The sequence below is a fragment of the Trifolium pratense genome, linkage group LG2 (assembly GCF_020283565.1).
Source record: "Trifolium pratense cultivar HEN17-A07 linkage group LG2, ARS_RC_1.1, whole genome shotgun sequence".
Lineage (NCBI taxonomy): Eukaryota > Viridiplantae > Streptophyta > Magnoliopsida > Fabales > Fabaceae > Trifolium > Trifolium pratense.
Window position 1 is genome coordinate 4,874,986 of NC_060060.1, and position 21,637 is coordinate 4,896,622.

Consider the following 21,637-nt stretch of genomic DNA (forward strand, 5'->3'; position numbering starts at 1 on the left):
TAATCTTGCTTCTGTTGTTAAATAATTTATTTATTTTGTGGTGTAATGGTGAAAATTTCACTATTTAAAATGAATGAGAATTTTTTGTCAAAAAAGAAAAATAATGAATGAGAATTTTAGAGTTCACTAGTAGAAAAATGACTTTTGGTTTGGAGATACCACTACCGGTATGTGAATACCAGTAGTGAAATACATTTGACCAAAGGATTCCACTACTGATATTTTTAAAACGGTAGTGGAAAGTTCAGAGACAAGGGATTTCACTACCGGCTTTGCTAAATCCGTAGTGGAAAGTAGACACGGTGGCAATGTCGTAATTACGTACAAATTTGTTTTAATTATCTTCCACTACCGATCTAGGATTCACCGGTAGTGGAATCCTAATAGTGTTATTATTTTTTTCATATTCCCACTTTTCACTACCGATCTAGGATTCACCGGTAGTGGAATCCTAATAGTGTTATTATATTTTTCATATTGTCATTTTCATTCCCAATTTTCGTACGCGTTCAATCTCCCTCCCACTGCAAACTCTCCATTCTCAATCGTCCCAAGTCCTTCCAAATCGTCCCAAGTTCTTCAAATCAAACACTCCAATTTCCCAATCATTCTCCAATCTCTCCATTCTCCATTCTCCATTCTCCAATCTCTCCAATTTCATTCGGTTTCATTCTCCAAACCCTAGAATGCTTGAATCGCCTCCAAATTTCTTCGTTTTTATTCGGTAAAGGTATGAATAAATCAAACTTCCTCCAAATTGCATTCGTTTTCATTTTCATTCATTTTCATTCTTGTTCATTCGTTTTCATTCGCTTGGGTTTTCATTCGTTTTCATTCACGTCGTTTTCGTGGGTCTGTGATGTTCATTTCTGTGTGGGTCTGTGTTTTTTTGTGTGGGTTTTCATTCTTCTTCTGCTTGATGGCTTGATGATGAGAATGTCAATATAAAAATACAAATTTGCATGAGATTTGGAAGTCTGTGTAGGTCTGTGTAGGTCACTTTAGCATGAGATTTAATGAAAAGTAAAAAGATATATGGTCATTTCTGTTTATGATATTTATTTTGCTGCTATTTTGATTATTTTTTACTTCATAGATGATATGTAATGTTTTAAACCAAGCCATGTTTTGCTGCTATTTTGCTGCTATTATATCAGATTTTATTGTTGAAGCTAAACTCCAAATAGGCAAGAAAATTCAAATAACCAAGCCATGTTTTAATGTCAAAGTGTGATTCAAAATTCGTTATGTTGCTGCACATGAGGGTGTTAGGTATAAGCAAGTATATAGAAGTCACTCATGTTAACCTTGTGCTTAATATATTCAAGGTATATAGAAGTCACTCAAGTTATAGTGCTTAATATATTCAAGGTTGGCTAAGGAGTGAAAATATGGAGTTAGAATAATGCTTAATATCTCTGCCATATAATATACTTACTCAAGGTGACCAAGTTTGATGTAGTTAGAATAGTAAGGGAAAATATGGAGATGGTCAAGAGGGTTTTGGTATGAGCCTAAGATAGCTGAGTAGTGTCTCTCCAAATACCCTTCAGCTTCACCACATAGCCTTATAAGATGGGATCTTTTTTCTTGCAAATACCCTTCAGCTTCGGCTTCAAGAAAACATACAACTTGGCCATGGGCAGGGGTCAATATTTATGGCCAATTGTATAAACATACAACTTGTTTTGATATTAACTAAGTTGTATAAACATATTTATAAAATTATCAATGCTTGTGCTGTGCAGGGGTTGCTGTGTTAGGCGGTGATTGCTGCTCCTGCGTTAGGCGGTGATTGCTGCTCCTGCGTGTTGCTTGTGCTGTGCAGGGGCTGGTGTTGCTCTTTTTTGGTGTTGTCATCTTTGTTTGAAGTTAGAAGGTTCAATCACGGTCTCATCTACAGGTACCGATTCTATTTCAAAACATAGAAGCTATAGGCTATGAATTTTTATTAAAATAGAATGCATAATCTAGTCATTCTGTTATAGGCTATGAATTTTTATTAAAATAGGGCGAGAGAATGTTTCGCAATAGTAACAACCTAGTCATTCCTTTAACTTAGAATGCATAAATTTCGAAACGTAGGTATGGACCGTAGTTGGATGAGAGCTAATCGATTAAGTACTGAGTACAGACATGGAGTGATGGAATTTCTACAGTTTGCGGAAAGTAATGCTGAACTAGAACGTCCTCCTCCTGAATTTCCTCCACTTTTTCTATGTCCGTGTATAAATTGTGCAAATAAAGAACCAAAACGTACTAAGAAAGAAATCATGAATCATCTAATTTGTGACGGGATTTGTCAAAATTATACACAATGGATATGGCACGGTGAAGTAGTTGCAACGCCAAGTGTGTCCCATAGAGAAAGTGGTAGTGTGGATATCGATGATCGACTGGAAGACATGATGCGTGATATTGGAGAAGATTCGTTTAAGAGGGCGCATGTGTATGAAACTTTATGCAGTGACAAGGATGAACCATTGTATCCGGGATGCACAAATTTTACCCGTTTGTCTGCGGTGTTAAAATTGTTTAATTTGAAAGCAAAAAATGGGTGGACCGACAAAAGTTTCACTGAATTGCTTGAATTGTTGATACAAATGCTTCCAGAAGGTAATGTAATGCCAAATCGTTATTACGAGGCGAAAAAAGTATTGTGTCCAATGGGTTTGGAGTATGAAAAGATACATGCATGCCCTAATGATTGTATATTATACCGAAAAGAGTTTGTAAACTATAATCATTGTCCGACATGTAAGGCGTCTCGCTACAAAAAGAAAGATGGTGATTCTAGTGATGATGAGGTGACCAAAACGGGTCCTCCCGCGAAAGTCGTATGGTACCTACCAATAATTTCAAGGTTCAAGAGATTGTTTGCTAATGCAAATGACGCAAAGAATCTTAGATGGCATGCAGAAGAGAGAAAATGTGATGGCCAAATTCGCCATGTAGCTGATTCTTTGCAATGGAAGAAAATTGACTCTTTGTTTCCAAATTTAGGAATTGGTATTTTAGGATTGGTATTTTAGGAATTGGTATTTTAGGACTGTTTATCAGGTGATGGAATTGGTATTTTAGGATGTGCATACTGTTCTAGAGTTTTGATTTTTCATATTAATATGCAGGCACAGGAAGCTACAAAAAAACGAAAAAAAAAAAAAAAAAAAAAACTAACATACCACTACTGATATTTATAACAATCAGTAGTGAAAACTAACATACCACTACGGGTATTTGTAATTACCCGTAGTGGAATCCTCAATTCTAAAAAAAAAAATGGAATAGCATACATACCACTACCGGTATTTACAAATACCGGTAGTGGAATCCCAGATTCTAAAAAAAAAAAAAATGAAAACCATACATACCACTACCGGTATTTGTAAATACCGGTAGTGGAATCCCAGACTCTAAAAAAAAAAAAATGAAAACTATACATACCACTACCGGTATTTACAAATACCGGTAGTGGAATCCCAGACTCTAAAAAAAAAAAAATGAAAACCATACATACCACTACGGATATTGAAAATACCCGTAGTGGAATCTCATACATACCACTACCGGTATTTGTAAAAACCGTCGTGGAATCCTCATAAATTTAATTAATAATACAGTAGAAACCTGACATACCACGACGGGTATAAAAAGACCCGTCGTGGAAAGTATTGACTTACAACGACGAGTGTGTTTACTACCGGCCGCGGCCAGTAGTGGAATCCCTATTTGGCCGGTAGTGGAATCCCCTTTCTGCACTAGTGGTTGGAACTCTTAACTTCTAAATATTAAAATATGTCCCTACTAAGTTAGGCTAACGTAAATCACGCTTAAATAGTATTACTCTCATATTATGTGTTTCATTTACAATATTTACTTCATGGAACAATCAGAAGAAGAAGGAAAATAGACTATCTGATAAAGAGTTGCAACTAATTTACTGGAAACATAAATAAAAAGCATAAAGAAAGCATCTAGGATTGTAACATTTTTGAGGTCAAAGAATTAATTTTACATTACTTTGTTTGCCAGTGATGACAAAGACAAACCACAACTTGACTAGTATTTGGTTCTTTGAAAGAGTTTAATATTACTTTATTATATTTCATGTTGTGGATTTCAATAAAAAAATATGATAAAAACAACATACAGATCAATTAGTTATTTATTTACTTGTTTGAGGGAATTGTATTAACCACGGCAGAATAAAACTCATTACCTTGACCCAAAAACTAACCTCCCCCCACCCCTTGCATGTATCCTATATATACCCTACTAAAAGCTCCATCTTAGCATCAAACACTAAGAAGAAGAACTAAGAGGAGAGACATAGGGTTGCATACATAACTTGCATTGACAAAATGAAGAGCTTTTGCCCCAATGTTTCTTTTCTTTTATTGTTTACTCTTGTTTTAACAAGTTTTGTGTATTCCGAAGCTCAAAAATGTCGTCCAAATGGTAGAATTAGGGGAAAGAAAGCTCCACCGGGACAATGCAATAAGGAAAATGACTCTGATTGTTGCGTTCAAGGAAAATTATACACAACTTATGAATGTTCACCATCAGTGTCTACTAACACTAAAGCATATCTCACAATTAATAGTTTCGAGAAAGGTGGAGATGGAGGTGGCCCTTCAGAATGCGATAATCAATATCATTCCGACGATACTCCAGTAGTTGCACTTTCCACTGGATGGTTCAACCACAGGAGTAGGTGTCTTAACAACATTAAAATCAGTGCGAATGGGAAAAGTGTGGTGGCTAAGGTTGTTGATGAGTGTGATTCCACAAAGGGGTGTGATGAAGATCATGATTATCAACCTCCTTGTCCTAACAACATTGTTGATGCTTCCAAGGCTGTGTGGAAAGCTTTAGGTGTTCCTGAAAATCAATGGGGTGGCCTTGACATTACATGGTCAGATGTTTGATTGTAATAGATGAAATGCATGTTTGTGTTTTTGTGTTGTAAAAATTATGTGGTATTGTATACTTTTATTTCTCATATTATGTATATTATACATATGTTGTTACTTGTGTGATCATTCTGTTATATTTTAAGAAAATTCAGTACATTTTGAACTGTGTCACCCTATGACATGACTGCAATATTTCAATTGGAGTAATGTTTTCAAATTGTATAGACATTCATGCCATTCAAAATGACACATAATCAAATGCAATAGAATTTCACTAAAACAAGACAGAAACGGTTTAAATTAGAAACAAAATTGAAAACCAATCAATAAAGTATAATTCTAAGAATCTAAACTTCTTATTATCAGCTTTAGCAGCTCCGGCAGTTGCTTGACCCTTAAGACGACCAGACCTCTCGGCCAATGCGACCAACCTTCTGTCCTTTTGGAGTGTTGTGGCTGTGAAGAATGAATAGTAGAGCAGTTACTTGTCAAACAAGTAACTGTCACAAGCTGTTAGTTTCTCATTGCTTTAGCTTACAACCATTTCTGTTAGAGGTTGTTAGAGTTAGTTATGTCTTAATCATTGTATAAATACTAATATATGCACTTGATGTAACTTGAACTAGTAAAATTCGATTAAGCTCACATAGGCTTATTCTGTGCCTATTACTTGTTCCCAAATTTCCTTGCTTCTGCATTCACTATGACCTTATCTTCTTCTTTTACTCATAGTCTCAGCATTCATCTATGCCCTTCCATGGAGTCTCAGCAACATTGTTTACAGTGGCTAAGCCGAAGGAATTTGGTGGACTAGGCATGCGTAAATTGGATGTCACAACAATAAATTCGCTAAATCATTGAGGTTTATTAGGGTACGTTTTTCAGTACTCCCGTAAACCATCACGCTAATAAGACTAGTTTTTTATTAATAGTTTTCTTATAGTAATTTTTTAGTAATAATTAAAAAACTGAATCTCTAAATAAAATATGCTGATCTTTTTTTTTTTTTTATAAGCAATAAAATATGCTGATTGAAAAGAAACACAAATTGTCCTAGCTGGCAATCCGCAACTCAACAAAATCAACCAATAAGAAACAAGCACACGGATCACAATTAATATTTCTTATTAAAAAAATGATCATGACCGTTGATGTATTCAATTTCAAAGTCCACGATCTTTCAATCTCTCTCATCCCAAATTCAACCGACCTAATCATAATTAATCCACTCATATATAAACACTTCTATTCATTCTTATTCCTCATTCCTCATTAGAGTTTCTTCCTTGCAATAACACTTGGAAAACCTAATTAATCTTCTTCTCAGCTTTCTCTATTCTCCGATTCCGATTCAATGGCTCGTACTAAGCAAACTGCTCGCAGATCCACTGGTGGCAAGGCTCCAAGGAAGCAAATTGCCACCATGGCTGCTAGGAAATCTGCTCCTACTACTGGTGGAGTCAAGAAGCCACATCGTTATCGTCCTGGAACCGTTGCTCTTCGTGAGATTCGTAAATACCAGAAGACTACTGAACTTTTGATCCGTAAGCTTCCTTTCCAGCGTCTTGTTCGTGAGATTGCTCAAGATTTCAAGACTGATCTGCGATTCCAGAGCCATGCTGTTCTTGCTCTTCAGGAAGCTGCTGAGGCTTATTTGGTTGGATTGTTTGAGGACACCAATTTGTGCGCAATTCATGCTAAGAGGGTGACGATCATGCAGAAGGATGTTCAACTTGCACGCCGTATTCGTGGTGAACGTGCTTAGGGTTAAGGATTCATATGGATATATATTACTATTTTAGGATTATATGATTTAGGGTTTATTTCAATTCAATGTTTTCTTATATGCGTTCTATAGTTTTGAACCATTATTTAGATGATGATATCTACCTGTTTAAAATTTTCATGGCTCTTCATTTTTACGTCAATATGTGAAGTTTCTTTATTTTTCCATATTTTACTATTCTAGCTGCATATAAAACATACCTAGATAGTGATGATGTTAATCTTAGGATTCAGAGTCCAACAAAGATTACATAGTCAAACTTGATCTTGTTTGGTTAATTGATTTCATGTGAAGAATCAACAATTGTGTTGGTTGGTCTTCTTTGTAGACTTACACCTAGAGCAATTATAAACTCAAACATTTGGAGTCGGTCAAAAAGTAAGACATCACTTAAATCCTCTCATCTTAGACGCACCAACAAAAAAAAAATATTTTTCGTTAAATTTTATAAACAAAAATATCTATTTACTATTAAAAAAAAGTGTTTTTGACTAAATTATATTTTTGATAATTAGTAGACACTCCGGTCTCTTAGTTAAAAATAACAAGTAAGACCAAAGTCTCGGTCGTCTAGTGTTTATAAATAAGACAGCAATGTTGATTGTATACGTAGAAAATTTTAGAAGCCAAGACATAACCATTTAGCCTCTTCTCAATTTTCTTTTCAATTTCACACATTATCACAACAACTCAATCATCAATTCTTCTTTATAGTTTCAACCTTCAAACATGAAAAAACTTGATCTTGTTTATTTAGTTGATTTCATGAGAAGAATCAACAATTGTGTTGGTTGGTCTTCTTTGTAGACTCACCAAAGAGTAATAAGCTCCACTTTGTCCTTTAGCCAACAAAGATGAATGTGTTCCTTTCTCAACAATACTTCCTTTATCCAAAACAGCAATCAAATCACAATTTTGTATAGTACTCAACCTATGAGCCACAACTACACTTGTCCTTCCAATCATAACTCTTTCTAAAGCATCTTGCACTATTTTTTCTGATTGACTATCAAGTGCACTTGTTGCTTCATCCAAAAGCAACACCTCTGGATTCTTCAATATAGCCCTAGCTATTGCAATTCTTTGTTTTTGACCACCACTAAGTTGAACTCCTCTTTCACCACACAATGTTTCATAACCTTCTTTTAAGCTTGATATGAAATCATGAGCATTTGCAGCTTTTGATGCCTCAATAATCTCACTCTCATCAACTTTATCATCATAAGCTCCATATGCAATATTCTCCCTTATGGTACCACCAAACAATGTTGGCTCTTGACTCACAAGTGCAATATGTTTCCTTAATGACCTTAGATTATATGACTTTATGTCTCTACCATCAATTGTCACTGTCCCTTTAAAAGGATCATAGAATCTCTCAATTAGTCCTATGATTGTTGATTTTCCAGAACCACTTTCCCCGACCAAAGCCGTGGATTTTCCGGCATCAATTTTAATTGAGAATCCTTGAAAGATCATCATATTAGGTCTAGCAGGATATGCAAAATGTACATCATGAAGTTCAATTTTTCCTATTAGATTTTCAACCTTGTAACCTTCTAAATCATCTGGCTCAATTTTCGTTGACCTATCGAGGATTGCGAAAACTGACCCAACGGCATCGGAACCTTTAGCAAGATCATTAGTCATGCTACCAGCAACATCAGCAATAACTTTTCCAGTGCTAACAAAAATCATTAAAGTCTCAAATAATGCTTTTTTTGTTATATAACCATGTGACACAAGATATCCACCATACCAAAAGTGTAAGGCCCTAGTACAAAAATTGAGGCTTTGGAAACAAGCAAGCCCAATACCTGCAAACCAAGATTGTCTAATGTTTTCATGACTTGGGCCTTGTTGAGCATTTTCAAGCATTTTGAGGATTCTATTTTGTGATGAAAAAGATGTGATGGTTCTTAGATTTGAAACAGCTTCTGCAGATATTTTGCTACTATCATCTTGAGCCTTAATTGCTTTACTTGATAAGTTATTAAGAAGGACTCTTCTTGTGTAGAAACAAAATATGTTAATTGGTTGAACTGCTATCATAACAATGGATAATCTCCATGCAATGATTAGACCCATTGTGAATGTTGTTACCACTGCTGATATAGTTTGTATCATTAGTGACAATCTATCACCCACCAAAGATCTTACCTGTATGATCAATTTGAAAAAGAAAAGCAGAAGTTACAAAAATAGATAATGCACAAAGTATATATACATAGGATTACATTTTTGTTTACTCATAAAGATGGTTGCTCTTTGACCCCTAAATTGATCAGAATCCCCCTCATGTCCCCCTATCCATCTACCGGGAGATATCTCCAGGCAGGGTCGTCTCCGAGTTTTAGGAGACTCTGTGCAAAATATAAAAGTGGCCCCTTAATAAAAAAAATTGGCGATTTAAATTGCATATAATATAAAAAAAAATCATTCTTATTCTTGCGAACATATAAATTATTAATATTAAGCCAGTTGCATTAAATCAAATGGGACAAGAAATACAAAATAATTATCTTTGTATATAACGTAAAAAAAGGAACATCCTAATCTAAGATTTAATTTTATGCAAAGATTAAAATGGACTAGAACTATATTTACGAGTATATGATATTTTATGAACATTAACAATATATAACTATTATTTTAGGACATAAAAATTAATCTATCAATATACATTTGATATTTTATAGGTATAAATAATATATAAGTAATATTATAGGACCTCAAAATTTTAAGGACCTATTTTGAGTTGAGGCCCTCGAAATTTTGAGGCCCGATGCTGTCGCACACCCTGCACATGTGTGCAGGCCGCCACTGTCTCCAGGTAGTGCAAATCTTACCCGGAGGTATCTTCCGCTAGTGCAAATCCTACCGGAGACATCTCCATATCACGATAGTGCAAATCTTACGAGGAAATATCTTATAGTTGTGTGTTATATAGTGTGAGCAATTAAGGAGTGCCAAGAGCAACTATCATAATAAATGCACATAGGAGTATTTTTTTTTTAATATATATAATACATGGAAGTAGATTAATTTCTTGTTTTTTTTTGTCAAAGAAATAGATTAATTTCTATTCACTGGCGATATAAAACTTTTTACCCATGCACTCAATTGACACTTTGGTAGGTTAGTTTTTAAAATGTTGGTGATATTTAAATGGATGCATGTGTAAAAATATGTTGGTGATATTCTAAAAAATTTATTTGAAATTTTATTTAAAATTCATTTTATATGTGAATCTTAGTATATAGATTTTATACTAACATGAAATTTAAAAAGAAAATAAAAATTGAGGAGAACATACCACATTGGCTTCTTTGGCAAGTCTAGAGCAAATAGCACCTGTAGAATTTTGATCCTCATCAAACCACCCAATTTCAAAAGTGAGTATTTTGTAAAAAATTCTTTCTCTAACCCTCTTAGTCAAATACTCTCCCATGTAAGCAAAGCTATAATGTTGAAGCACATTAAAAATCATTGAGGACAAAGCTAACCCTAGAAAACAAAATGCATATATCCTAATTTCTTTCTTTATCTCATCATGGTCATTTAGAAAATAAACTCCAGCAACTGACCCTATCACAAATGCGGATATAGGTTGAACCGCACCAAATAAAACCGCATTCAAACACCCTAAACACGCTTGCTTCCACTCCGGCACATTCATTTCCATCAACCTTCGAAACGAAGGAACCTCTACCTTCTTCACCTTATTATTAGTACTACTATTATTTTTATCAACTACAACAACATTATTAACAACATCTTCAACAACATTGTTATAACGAACATTATCATCATCAGCACGACCACAACTACCACCACGTGTCATTGAGTTGAAAGAGCTAGAACGACTCACGAGTCTACCACTACTCGTGTTTTGCATGTGATCTCTACTCAATATAGACGAAGTGTTGTCATTTTGGTCATTTTTGTTTTTTTGGAGATGAACAAGGGATGTGTAAAGAGAATTGGCATTTTGCATTAGGCTTTCGTGCGATCCTGATTCCACGATCTTACCATTTTGAACGACTGCAATGATGTCAGCATTTTGGATGGTGGATAAGCGGTGAGCAATGATGATGGTGGTGCATCCAACCGCGGCTTTGTCTAAAGCTTCTTGGACTACTCGTTCGGATTCAGAATCGAGTGCACTTGTTGCTTCGTCTAGCAAAAGAATTTTCGGCATTTTTATTATGGCTCTTGCAATTGCAATCCTTTGCTTTTGTCCCCCTGACATTTGAATTCCCCTCTCCCCAACCTGTAGTACAACATACAATTAACATCTTAATTTTAACTTAACACAATTCTGTGATTTAGAAGAATTAGTTTGATTCATATATGTAATTGATGTAGAAGAATTCCCCTCTCCATTCATATCTGGATCACACGGATCTTTAGTGAATGCATTTAAGTCTAGTAAAAAAAAAACACATTTTTAATATTTTTGTACATATATTTTTTTTATATGTACTAGTTTAAATTACAAAATATATATGTAGTTATGTTTTTTTCTTTGACAGAATATATGTAGTTATGTTATGTACTACCTTTATCAGGTTTCTGAGCGAACCATCCATCATTTATATTTGCGCATCAAGTCCCATAGTATTTTTTTTCTTTTTGACTTACCTAACTTAATCAAGTCCCATAGTGTTAAGCGCGATAGAGTGTGTTAAGAGTCTCACATCGATTACGAGATAGCTTGAATATATGTTTATAAATGAGGATATTTTTCACTTTACACTTTAATTTTTGTAGGATTGAATTTGACCGATTCTTATACTTATTTTTTTAGTACATAAAAATGGTGCGCAGAGGCCAAACTTAGAAATAATTTTCTAACAAGTTGGAAATAGATGTCATGTGGTGATAATTTCATCTAAATTGGTCAAGAGATATGTTGGCCATGAATGAAATTTTTGTCTCCTAAAAGTCATCATTTGCGGTGAATTAGAAGGGAAAAGATAAGGTGATTCATTTATATGTACGTGGACAATTTTAGTCAAAAATAAAAATAAAAATTATAATGTACGTGGACCACCAAAATATTAGTAAATTTGTTTTTAGATTGATCTAGATAATAAGATATTTGAGTCCTTTAAAATAAATAGTATGAGATTAATTTTAGACATGCATAAAACTATTCATGCCATTACTACTTGATATGTTTTGTGATTGATTCTGTTAGCATCTAATATATTTTAATTTTTATAGTAGCATCTCCAATGAAAATTCCTAATTAGTTGCTTAACTATTTTAAAAAGTATCTTATTGAGTTTTATTATTAGAGCATACTGCATAGACATAAAGTTGTGATGACAACATGCAAATTACACTTCCTTATAGTCTATAGAATTATATATAAAGAATATATGAACAATCGTTACTTTTTGGAGTACAAATATAAAGAATTCCAAGCCCATTTTAACTTATTTTATAGTAGTATATACCATTGGATTGGAGTATATACATGTTCCTTTTTGTACCAAAAGAAAAAGAAACATGTTCTTTTTTTTGGACTAAAAAGGTAGAAATTATGTTGATTAAGTGGTTAAAGTTGATGTAATATTATATGATATGATACCACTAGCCAAAAGTTGAACAATAATAACTTTATCTTTTGGGTAAAGATAAAATAATCGTATTATCTATAAGCATAATACTTTTACCCTTTAATTACTTTAGGGGGCACTAGTTAAGGATACTAATTATAGTAAAATTATATCAAAACTTGTGTAGTCAATGTTTGTAAAGTATAAAAAGTGTCATTTCCAATGCAAAAATTGTTTTTTTTGTATCCTTAACTAGTGCCCGGGGGCACTAGTTAGCATGACCCTACTTTATAATAGAATAGTTAGTTCCACTCATTTTTGGCCATTAGCATAATGACAAAAGTAATTAGCACTAATACCAATAGTAAGTTGGTCCAATGGTGATTGATACTAGACTTGGTAGGGAAGACCACAGTTCGATCTTGCGCAATTGCGATCAGGAGGGGTTGTAATCACTTGATGCCATAACTCACCACGAACTAAATTAGACGGTCCAGTGTGCCCCGGTGGTGAAAATAAATAAAAAACAAAGAAAGTAATTAGCACTAATTACCTGAGTATCATATCCTTGTGGCAACAATGAAATGAAATTATGAGCATTAGAAGCTTTGGCAGCATCAACAGTTTCTTCATATGTTGCATCCTCTCTTCCAAAAAGTATATTCTCCTTAATACTTGTTGCAAATAAAGCAGGTTCTTGACTCACTAATCCCATTTGAGATCTAAGCCATTTAAGTTGCAACTTATGAATAGCAACTCCATCAACAAGAATTTCTCCACCAATTGGATCATAAAATCTTTGCAAAAGTGATACAACTGTTGATTTTCCTGAACCACTTCCTCCTACTAATGCCACTGTTTTTCCTGATGGAACTTTTAAGCTAAAATCATTTAAGATTACACTTTCTGGTCTTGATGGATACACAAATTCAACATGGTTGAACTCAACTTCTCCTGTTACATTCTCTAGAATTTCACCTTCCATGTTTTCTGAATCTATCTTCGGAACTCTTTTTATCACTTCCATTATTCTTTCTCCTGCAACACTTGCTTCTGAAAAGTACCTCACATTTGATAAACCAGTTCCTAAAGCCCTGTCACACAAGGAAAAAAAAATTTAAGCGCAAAGTTTTAAATCGTGATCATGTTAAAATCCTTGATATTGTCGAGAATTGCAGTCAAATACAACTCACGAGGACATGAATATGGTCGTGGAAAATTAAAAGCCATGATGACACGACAACAATTGTGACCGTGTACCATTTTTCAAAACATTGTTTAAACCTTAAGTTACAAAGTACGAAACTTTTGACCTACTAGTATTGGAAAAACTTGAATGAGTAACATAAATTAGAGACGAAAAAAATAACCGGTCTGCAAACATGACATCTCTTGCATTTACAGACTAGCTTCATTTTTTTTCGTCTCTAATTTTCCGTTGCTGATTCAACTTTTTTAAAGTATGAATTAAATGGAATGGGATAAAGGGTATTAGTGTAATTACAATCCACCAAGTGCTAATAATGCTCCAACTGCAAATACATTACCACCTTTAGCACCATGATACATAACCATTCTGCTTCCATAATAGCATATTAAAGACCACATAGCATAAACAACACCATTGCTTCCTAAGGCTAAGCCTTTAGCCAAACCTTGTTTCAATCCCAACTTCACTGATCCTTCTAAAGCATTAGAAAAAGCAGCCATGGTTTTGCTTTCTCCTACAAAGGAATAAACAGTTCTTATTGAAGATATTGTTTGTTCTGCTATTGTACCAGCTTGATTGTACTCATCTCTAATCTTTCTAGCTAACCTCATCAATGTTCTCTTATACATGTAACCAGGAACCACTAGTAGAACCACAAAAGGGATTCCAACAATTGCTAATCTCCATAACAATGCTAATGCCACTATGTAGCTCCCAATGAACATTGATGCATTCATCAAAAAATTTGGAACCTACATAGTTTTCAAGTTAGAAGAAATTAACTAATTGTTAATGTTACAAATTTAATTATATAAACTTTAGTATGAAATAGACACTTTGAAAGAATACTTTAATGTGAAGCAGGTCTACGAAAGTATAGTTCTGGACAAAAACACAGACCATTGTTTTTGCCCCCAGAAACACGTGGTTTTTTAGAAATGCGGGGTGGGAAAAGTGTTGTGGAGTCTGAAGAAGCTCGGGAGAAACATCGGGTCAAATGTTAGAGAACCAAGTTCTCGTTCCCCACCAAGCTGAACCACAGCTCTGATACCACTTGTTAGGGAGTCCGGGCATGGGCGGATCTACAGCCGGGCCAGCCTGGGCACTTGCCCAAGCTCTGGCACTGAGTCCGGGGGAAGCTCAAGAGAAACATCAGGTCAAATGCTTCAGGACCATAAGAGAGGACGACACCACTTCTCCACCCAAAACCTTAAGGCATTTAGGTTAACGAGTCACCCTCTTATAAATTCAATATTCTTCCTATTTATAGTTGATGTAGAACTTAATCATTCACATTTAAATCCAACGACGAAACTCTCCTAAAGAATAAAGAATAGTCACATAGATCTTATACTTTTATAACCTATTTAATCAAAGTATGGTCTTATTTAACCTGACCTATTTTTATCCTATATGAATGAAAATCAAAATTAATATAAAGTAAAATGAATTATATTTAATTTTTGATACCTTGTCACTAAGAACATCTTGAATTACTAGGCTGTCACTAGAGACACTAGTGATGACTTCTGAAGTGCTTGTAACATGCAAATCAAAGTATGCTACTTCCTGTCTTAGAACTGCTTTTAAGTACCTAACTCTCATTCTTGTAGCTTGTCTTTCAGCTGTTCTTGTCCAACAATAACCCTCTAAAGAGGGTGCAATGTTAATACTTTTGTATCATATATCATACATGTTGTGAATTCGTCTTAAAATCACACCAATAAAAGAACTTGATGTGTGGAGCAATAGAACGGCAACCAATAATTAAGTGGAATAAACAATAATAATAACCGATAAACAAGATAAAGGAGAAGAAAGAACACAATATTTGTTTACCCAGTTCAGTCCAATAATGACCTAGTCTGGGGGAGAGAGCAGCCCCTCCGTTCCACTATATCAAAGAGTAACGCTACAAAGAAATTCCCAATTGGGTTACAAGAATTAATCCTAATTCTACCCAAAACCCGAATCTCTTCCCGTGGCCAAGAGACTCAATTTGATAAGTGTTTCCCAAGGTGTAATCAATCCCCTTTGCCCAACCCTAGAGTTATACCAAGAGACAACCCCTCTTGTTTCTCTCTAAAACCCTAGCCTTGTGTCGGCGGCAAATCCTAATTGAAAACCCTACATTGTTGCTCCTTTTCTCTCTCAATTTTTCTATGAATAAAACACTCCCTATTTATAGAAAAATATATGCCAAAAAATTAGTAACAAATCTATTTTAAAATAAAACAAATCCAAGTCAAAGTGGCCTCCAAGGAAATATATTTTTTTTTCACAAAAATATATTTTTCCACAAAAAATATATTCTTTCACAAAATATATTTTTTCCAACTTTTTGTTACCGAGATTTCAAGGCATATCCAACAATTCTCCACCTTGCCTTTAAATCGATGGTGATCCCATATCAACCACCGTGCTGCTCTCTCCATCTTGAATCTTCTATTCAAGATCACCGGATTGTACCTCCCTCTTCATCCTCGGAATGCCTTCCGCTCTCATGAAGATCTTGCATCCACTACCATAGGATTTTAGGTAGTCCCACAAGATTCACCGCACCCTCTTCAGACTCCGAACTGGTCAAGTCCGTACCTCCCTGAAGAAACGCTTGCTCCCAACTATCATCGGAATTTTAGATAGCTTAACAAGCTCCACCATCCCTCTTCAGCCCCCGGATTGTGCCTTTTCCGTCCTCCTGAAGAATCGCTTGCCTCCGACTATCCATGGGATTTTGCGATAGCCCTACAAGCCTTCACCACTCTTCGACCCCGGAATGCCTTCCGTACTCTCGAAGTTTTGCTTGGCTCCAAACCAACCTTGGAATTTTAGGCGGTTCCACAAGCTGCAACATCAAACTCTCCTTGTATCCAACTACCTCCAGCAGTCTCACAAGTTACCAAGTTTGATCACTGTTGCTTTCAATTGCCTCCCTGAAGATCCTCTCAAGGTCTTGCACTTCTTCAGCCACAATTGAAACATAACTCACAAGGTCTTCATGGTCATCCCCCTTTGGTTCAACAATACCACTCTCCTCCCTATCTCCGATTAGATAGCCAAGAGCTAATGTTGACTGTCTACCACTATTGGAAGACTTCACCTCAAACTGAGTTTCCACCAAAGTATACCCACCATGATTTCCACCTTGTAACACGCAAGACCTATTCAACTCCTCTGAAACTTACTTCAAGCTATTGTTAGTCTCCAACAATTCCAGTTCAGTTCAACACCTAGTAAACCTTGTTCACTAGTCCAACTAAACTCATGTCACTAACAGGTCCACCCAAAGTCCCACAACTCAACTACATTATGAGAGTCACCACTAGTTATAGATGCATGACCAACTGTCTTTGCATCAAAGTTCAGAAACATACCTCACATCGTGTAAAGAAAATCACGATTGTCAAACTTCGTAAGACAAACTGAACCCATACCTTGAACTTCAAGCTTTCCGTCTTCAAGATGAACAACTCCACCTTCAACTAGCTCTAGAGCCTCAAAGTATTCATTCTTTGACCACACGTGATAGGAGCATTCAACGTCCATGACTCAACACTCCACCGAATCTCAACTTCCACTAACACCTCTGCATCCTCATAATAAAGTTGTTGTTTCAGAAGTAACCTGAGTATTATTACCACCGCCTCTCCAGGCCGACCGTCTTCACCATCTCCATTAACTTTTTATCTTCGAGGCACTGGGTAACAACACTCCATGTTTTACCCATCATCCCGAACATTAAAATTGCTTCCATCTTCACTTTCCACAATTCCAAATTGCTTTTGGAAAGTCCCTCGATATCCGACTTAGAACCCATGGTGCTCACTTCAAATTGTTCCGATTGCCCCACGGTGGGCGCCAATTGTTGTGAATTCGTCTTAAAATCACACCAATAAAAGAACTTGATGTGTGGAGCAATAGAACGGCAACCAATAATTAAGTGGAATAAACAATAATAATAACCGATAAACAAGATAAAGGAGAAGAAAGAACACAATATTTGTTTACCCAGTTCAGTCCAATAATGACCTAGTCTGGGGGAGAGAGCAGCCCCTCCGTTCCACTATATCAAAGAGTAACGCTACAAAGAAATTCCCAATTGGGTTACAAGAATTAATCCTAATTCTACCCAAAACCCGAATCTCTTCCCGTGGCCAAGAGACTCAATTTGATAAGTGTTTCCCAAGGTGTAATCAATCCCCTTTGCCCAACCCTAGAGTTATACCAAGAGACAACCCCTCTTGTTTCTCTCTAAAACCCTAGCCTTGTGTCGGCGGCAAATCCTAATTGAAAACCCTACATTGTTGCTCCTTTTCTCTCTCAATTTTTCTATGAATAAAACACTCCCTATTTATAGAAAAATATATGCCAAAAAATTAGTAACAAATCTATTTTAAAATAAAACAAATCTAAGTCAAAGTGGCCTCCAAGGAAATATATTTTTTTTTCACAAAAATATATTTTTCCACAAAAAATATATTCTTTCACAAAATATATTTTTTCCAACTTTTTGTTACCGAGATTTCAAGGCATATCCAACAATACACATATACTAGTAGAAATTAAAAGAGAAGTAAAAACCAAAAATAGTGACAAAATTAAAATTCACCTAGGAAGCAAGCAAAAAAGGAGGCAGCAGCCACATATAACACAAAAACTGCATTCTGCATATATAAAGTCAAACCAAATAAGTTATGTGTGAAGAGGAAATCTTGAAGAAATTTTTATAGAATTTATGTGATTAAAAGGTCACAATTTTTCCTATTATGCCCTTAACTATTTATTATTCTCTCTTCTTTCAATTCTTCAATTTATTTTTTCCATACCATAAATGAAGGATAATTTTGTAAATCAACTCATAATCTCTCTTTTCCATATAACATTAATTACCTTTCTTAATATGTGTAAAAGTGTCAAAGCGACATATATTGTGATACGAAGGAGTACAATTATACAATTTTATTGAAATCTTTTAGCCCCATATAATTTAGAAAAATGTTAACACATATCCATAATATCGTAATTTTGTCTCAAAATTAAGTTGTATAATTAATTTCTTAAAAGCACCAAAACTGCTTTTTTAATGGAAAAATATTTTTACTTTTAATACATACTTTTAGACACAAATTAGTATGCATTAATTGGCTACCCAAAAAATATTTTTTTAATAGAATGAATTAGTATATTTTATAAATTTATAGGTACCTCAATAATATATTTAGCTATCACAAATGTGTTTGTTTGTGAAAAAATAGTAGAAATAGAAAAAGTTAAAATCCGTAAAAAAAAAATAAAATTAAATGATATTCACTTGTTTGATAATGTATTTTATTTTAACACTTTCGGAATCCTAAACAACTATAAACAGAACTTTGTTAATAATAAAAATTCTAACAACACTCAAAATATATTATGGGTTAAATATGTTTTTGGTCCCTATAGTCTTTTTTCCTTCCTACTTTTATGTATAGATTGTTCTGATTTGTTCTTCTATATTTTTTTTTATGGTTTTTTTTAGTGAATTTACAAGGAAAGATATAAAACTTGTAACGTGGTTAAAAGTAGTAAGGATAAAATAATAACTTTGGTGGTAATCGATTTTAATATATTAGTAATAGATACTAGTTGAAGCAAGTTTTATTTAGCCACACTAAAAAACTTTTCTAATCCGACACTACTTAATTGTAATTACATATTAAATAATACTTTATTCGGTTTTTTTTACAAGGAACACTTTGAAAAATTGATTATTTTTATAAGAAATTTTGGTAAATTTTCAAATGTTTCAAATGTTTAATTTCACTTATGTCCTTATTTATTTTGGAAAATTGATCATTTTTATAAGTAAGTTAGTTGAATTAAGAGTAATTAAATAACGGTATATATAAAATAAATTTAAATTTATAACGGTATTAAATGAAAATAACTATATACAATATGTTTTCTTGGTATATGTAATTTTTTCAAAATGTTTCTTATATAAAAGATTAGAGTTAGTAAATAGGGTAAACTAAGAGCATCCACAATGGAGATACTCATTTTTGAGTACTTAACTGACCCCACGTGTACATATCACTTATTTATAATTTTTTAATAATAGTACCTAATAAGTACCCAATCCCTCCAACCCAAATCTCTTAAAAAGTTCTAAATAAGTCCCACCAATAACACATTCCATCAATAACTATACATCATTATAAATGGGACCCACAAAAACAAAATAGGTACCACTTCTTCTTATTGTAGAACCAGTACCTATTAGGTACTCTTTGTGTTTTGCTCCAATGGGAGTACCTATTAAGTACTGGTACTTAAAAAAATAAGTACCCACCATTGGAGATGGTCTAAGACCATCTCCAATGGTGTAGTACCTATTAGGTACTCATGGTACTTATTAGGTACTACCATTGGAGCACAACACATTTTAGTACTTAATAGGTATCAATTCTAATATAAGAACTCTCTCTCTCTCTTCTTTTTATGGGACCCACTTTATTTAATATATTCATAAAATAAAAAAATCACAATTTTTAAATTGGCATAAAAATTTAATGTCAACCATATATAGACGTTGGTAGTCATTGTTTGTTTCTTTTTACTGTTGGAAAAAAAATAAATACTCCTATCATATAAATTATCATTTTATTAATTATTTTAAATTATTTTTTAATTATGTAATCCTTAAAATTTGGCAATATTATTTTAAATTAAATTTCGAATTTTAATTATTTTTTCGAATTATAAAAAAAATAGTCCATACTAATTTTGTAATTTTATCATTAATTCAATCAATTTATATTATAAAATAGATAATTAAATATATTGTAATGATGTGAAGTTATTGATGGGACTCATTTTAGAACTTTTTAAGAAATGTTCCATTGGAGGGGTTGTGTACCTATTAGGTACTATTATTAAAAAAATAATAAATTGATGATGTGTCCATGTGGGACCATTTAAGTACTAAAAAATGGAGTGCTCCATTGTGGATGCTCTGATTATACTTTAATATCTCAACAAAGTGTGACTATAGTTAAAGCGAAAATCAAAGTGTCACTCTAGTTTAAAAAAGTAAAAGAGAAAATTAAAATTGGGAACCTTATCGATGTCGTGGACAAAATTGCTACTTGTTGGTCCAGAAAAGCCACCAATAGAGTTCATAACTTTGCTTGTGATAAACAACACCAAAGGGATCATTATGCCATCACCAATAGCCCCAAACAAACCAAAAACCATGAAAAACCAATCTAGAACATCAGCATGCATGAAAATGGACTTAAAAGAGCCATTTTTCACTTTCTTCTTCTTAGCCATGAAATCATTTTTTTGATCACCGACACCCATAATTGCCACAATAAGTACCCCCTTTTTTCTTTTCCTTTTCTTTTTATGATAAGAAAGAAAACAAGCAAGTAGTACACTATATATTTGTGACTTGGTCCATATCGATCTAGCTTTTATAATGGTCTTCTTTGTTATTCAAAGTTGTAAAGCTTTTGTGGGAATTTATATAGGGAAAGATAGAGGGGGATGGAGTGTGTAGGGTGGTGGGGACAACAAAACAAGACAAGGGGTACAAGGGTAATTTGGTTCAAGTGATTGGAGTGGGAACGGGTTCTCTCCCGTGAGAATCCAAAATGAGAGATTAATGTGTGTATCCTCACTCTGTATAATTTTTTAAATAATTAAAATAAGATGTGATAGAAAAAATGAATGGATGAGATTTCAATGGAGGGTAATGTCATGGGAGACAATCCCCTCCCGATTGGAGTGGCTTATGTAATGCTTTCCCAGTCTGCCAATATAGAGGAAAGACAAGCACTAAAATCTCTTTTATAGGTGGATGAGTATATGTTAAATATGTTTGGATCTTAATAGTCTCGAAGCCTAAGTAATGTGAAACTTTAAATAAACTTCAACAACATAACTACACATTCAACGGTATATTGGGAATTTAGGATGATTAACATGATTTTTTAGTCTTTGTTTTTGTTTGATAAGCAAAATAGCAAATATCAACAAAGAAAAACATAGAACAAACTTTTAAGATCCTACACAGATTTTGTTCTTATAATATTTGATGAGAGAGAAAATGTAGAGAAGGTGAGGGAGGTTCTTTACTCTTTTTTTTTTATTTTTATTTTTATTTTTTTTATTT

At 34.0% G+C, this 21,637-nt stretch overlaps 4 protein-coding genes across 7 annotated transcripts; 3 read left to right on the forward strand and 1 right to left on the reverse strand.

Annotated features, from left to right (window-relative positions):
• The first annotated feature begins 1,413 nt into the window (after positions 1–1,413).
• Positions 1,414–3,108, forward strand: LOC123904016. The gene is made up of 3 exons (XM_045953716.1): positions 1,414–1,903; positions 2,086–3,023; positions 3,082–3,108. The coding sequence occupies exons 2-3, from the start codon at positions 2,088–2,090 to the stop codon at positions 3,106–3,108; spliced, it is 963 nt and encodes a 320-aa protein (XP_045809672.1). The 5' UTR covers positions 1,414–1,903; positions 2,086–2,087.
• A 1,232-nt stretch (positions 3,109–4,340) lies between these two features.
• LOC123906483 (putative ripening-related protein 1) lies at positions 4,341–4,981 on the forward strand. The gene has a single exon (XM_045956401.1). It carries the CDS (start codon positions 4,362–4,364, stop codon positions 4,926–4,928), a length of 567 nt encoding a protein of 188 aa, XP_045812357.1. The 5' UTR covers positions 4,341–4,361; the 3' UTR covers positions 4,929–4,981.
• Positions 4,982–6,189: 1,208 nt separating this feature from the next.
• Positions 6,190–6,762, forward strand: LOC123906485 (histone H3.3-like). Its single transcript, XM_045956407.1, has one exon. The coding sequence runs from the start codon at positions 6,271–6,273 to the stop codon at positions 6,679–6,681; it is 411 nt and encodes a 136-aa protein (XP_045812363.1). The 5' UTR covers positions 6,190–6,270; the 3' UTR covers positions 6,682–6,762.
• LOC123906484 (ABC transporter B family member 15-like) lies at positions 6,759–21,135 on the reverse strand. Of its 4 annotated transcripts, XM_045956403.1 has the most exons (8): positions 20,578–21,005; positions 18,089–18,143; positions 14,950–15,128; positions 13,774–14,231; positions 12,823–13,363; positions 10,019–10,975; positions 7,516–8,862; positions 6,759–7,036 (listed from the first exon to the last, which is right to left on the reverse strand). In XM_045956403.1, exons 1-8 carry the CDS (start codon positions 20,821–20,823, stop codon positions 6,977–6,979), a joined length of 3,843 nt encoding a protein of 1,280 aa, XP_045812359.1. In that variant the 5' UTR covers positions 20,824–21,005; the 3' UTR covers positions 6,759–6,976. The 4 variants fall into 4 exon arrangements, with proteins under 4 accessions (XP_045812359.1, XP_045812358.1, XP_045812361.1 ...); XM_045956402.1 differs by lacking the exon at positions 6,759–7,036 and having other exon boundaries at positions 7,167–8,862; positions 20,578–21,135; XM_045956405.1 differs by lacking the exons at positions 6,759–7,036; positions 18,089–18,143 and having other exon boundaries at positions 7,167–8,862; positions 20,578–20,715.
• Between the last annotated feature and the right edge of the window lie 502 nt (positions 21,136–21,637).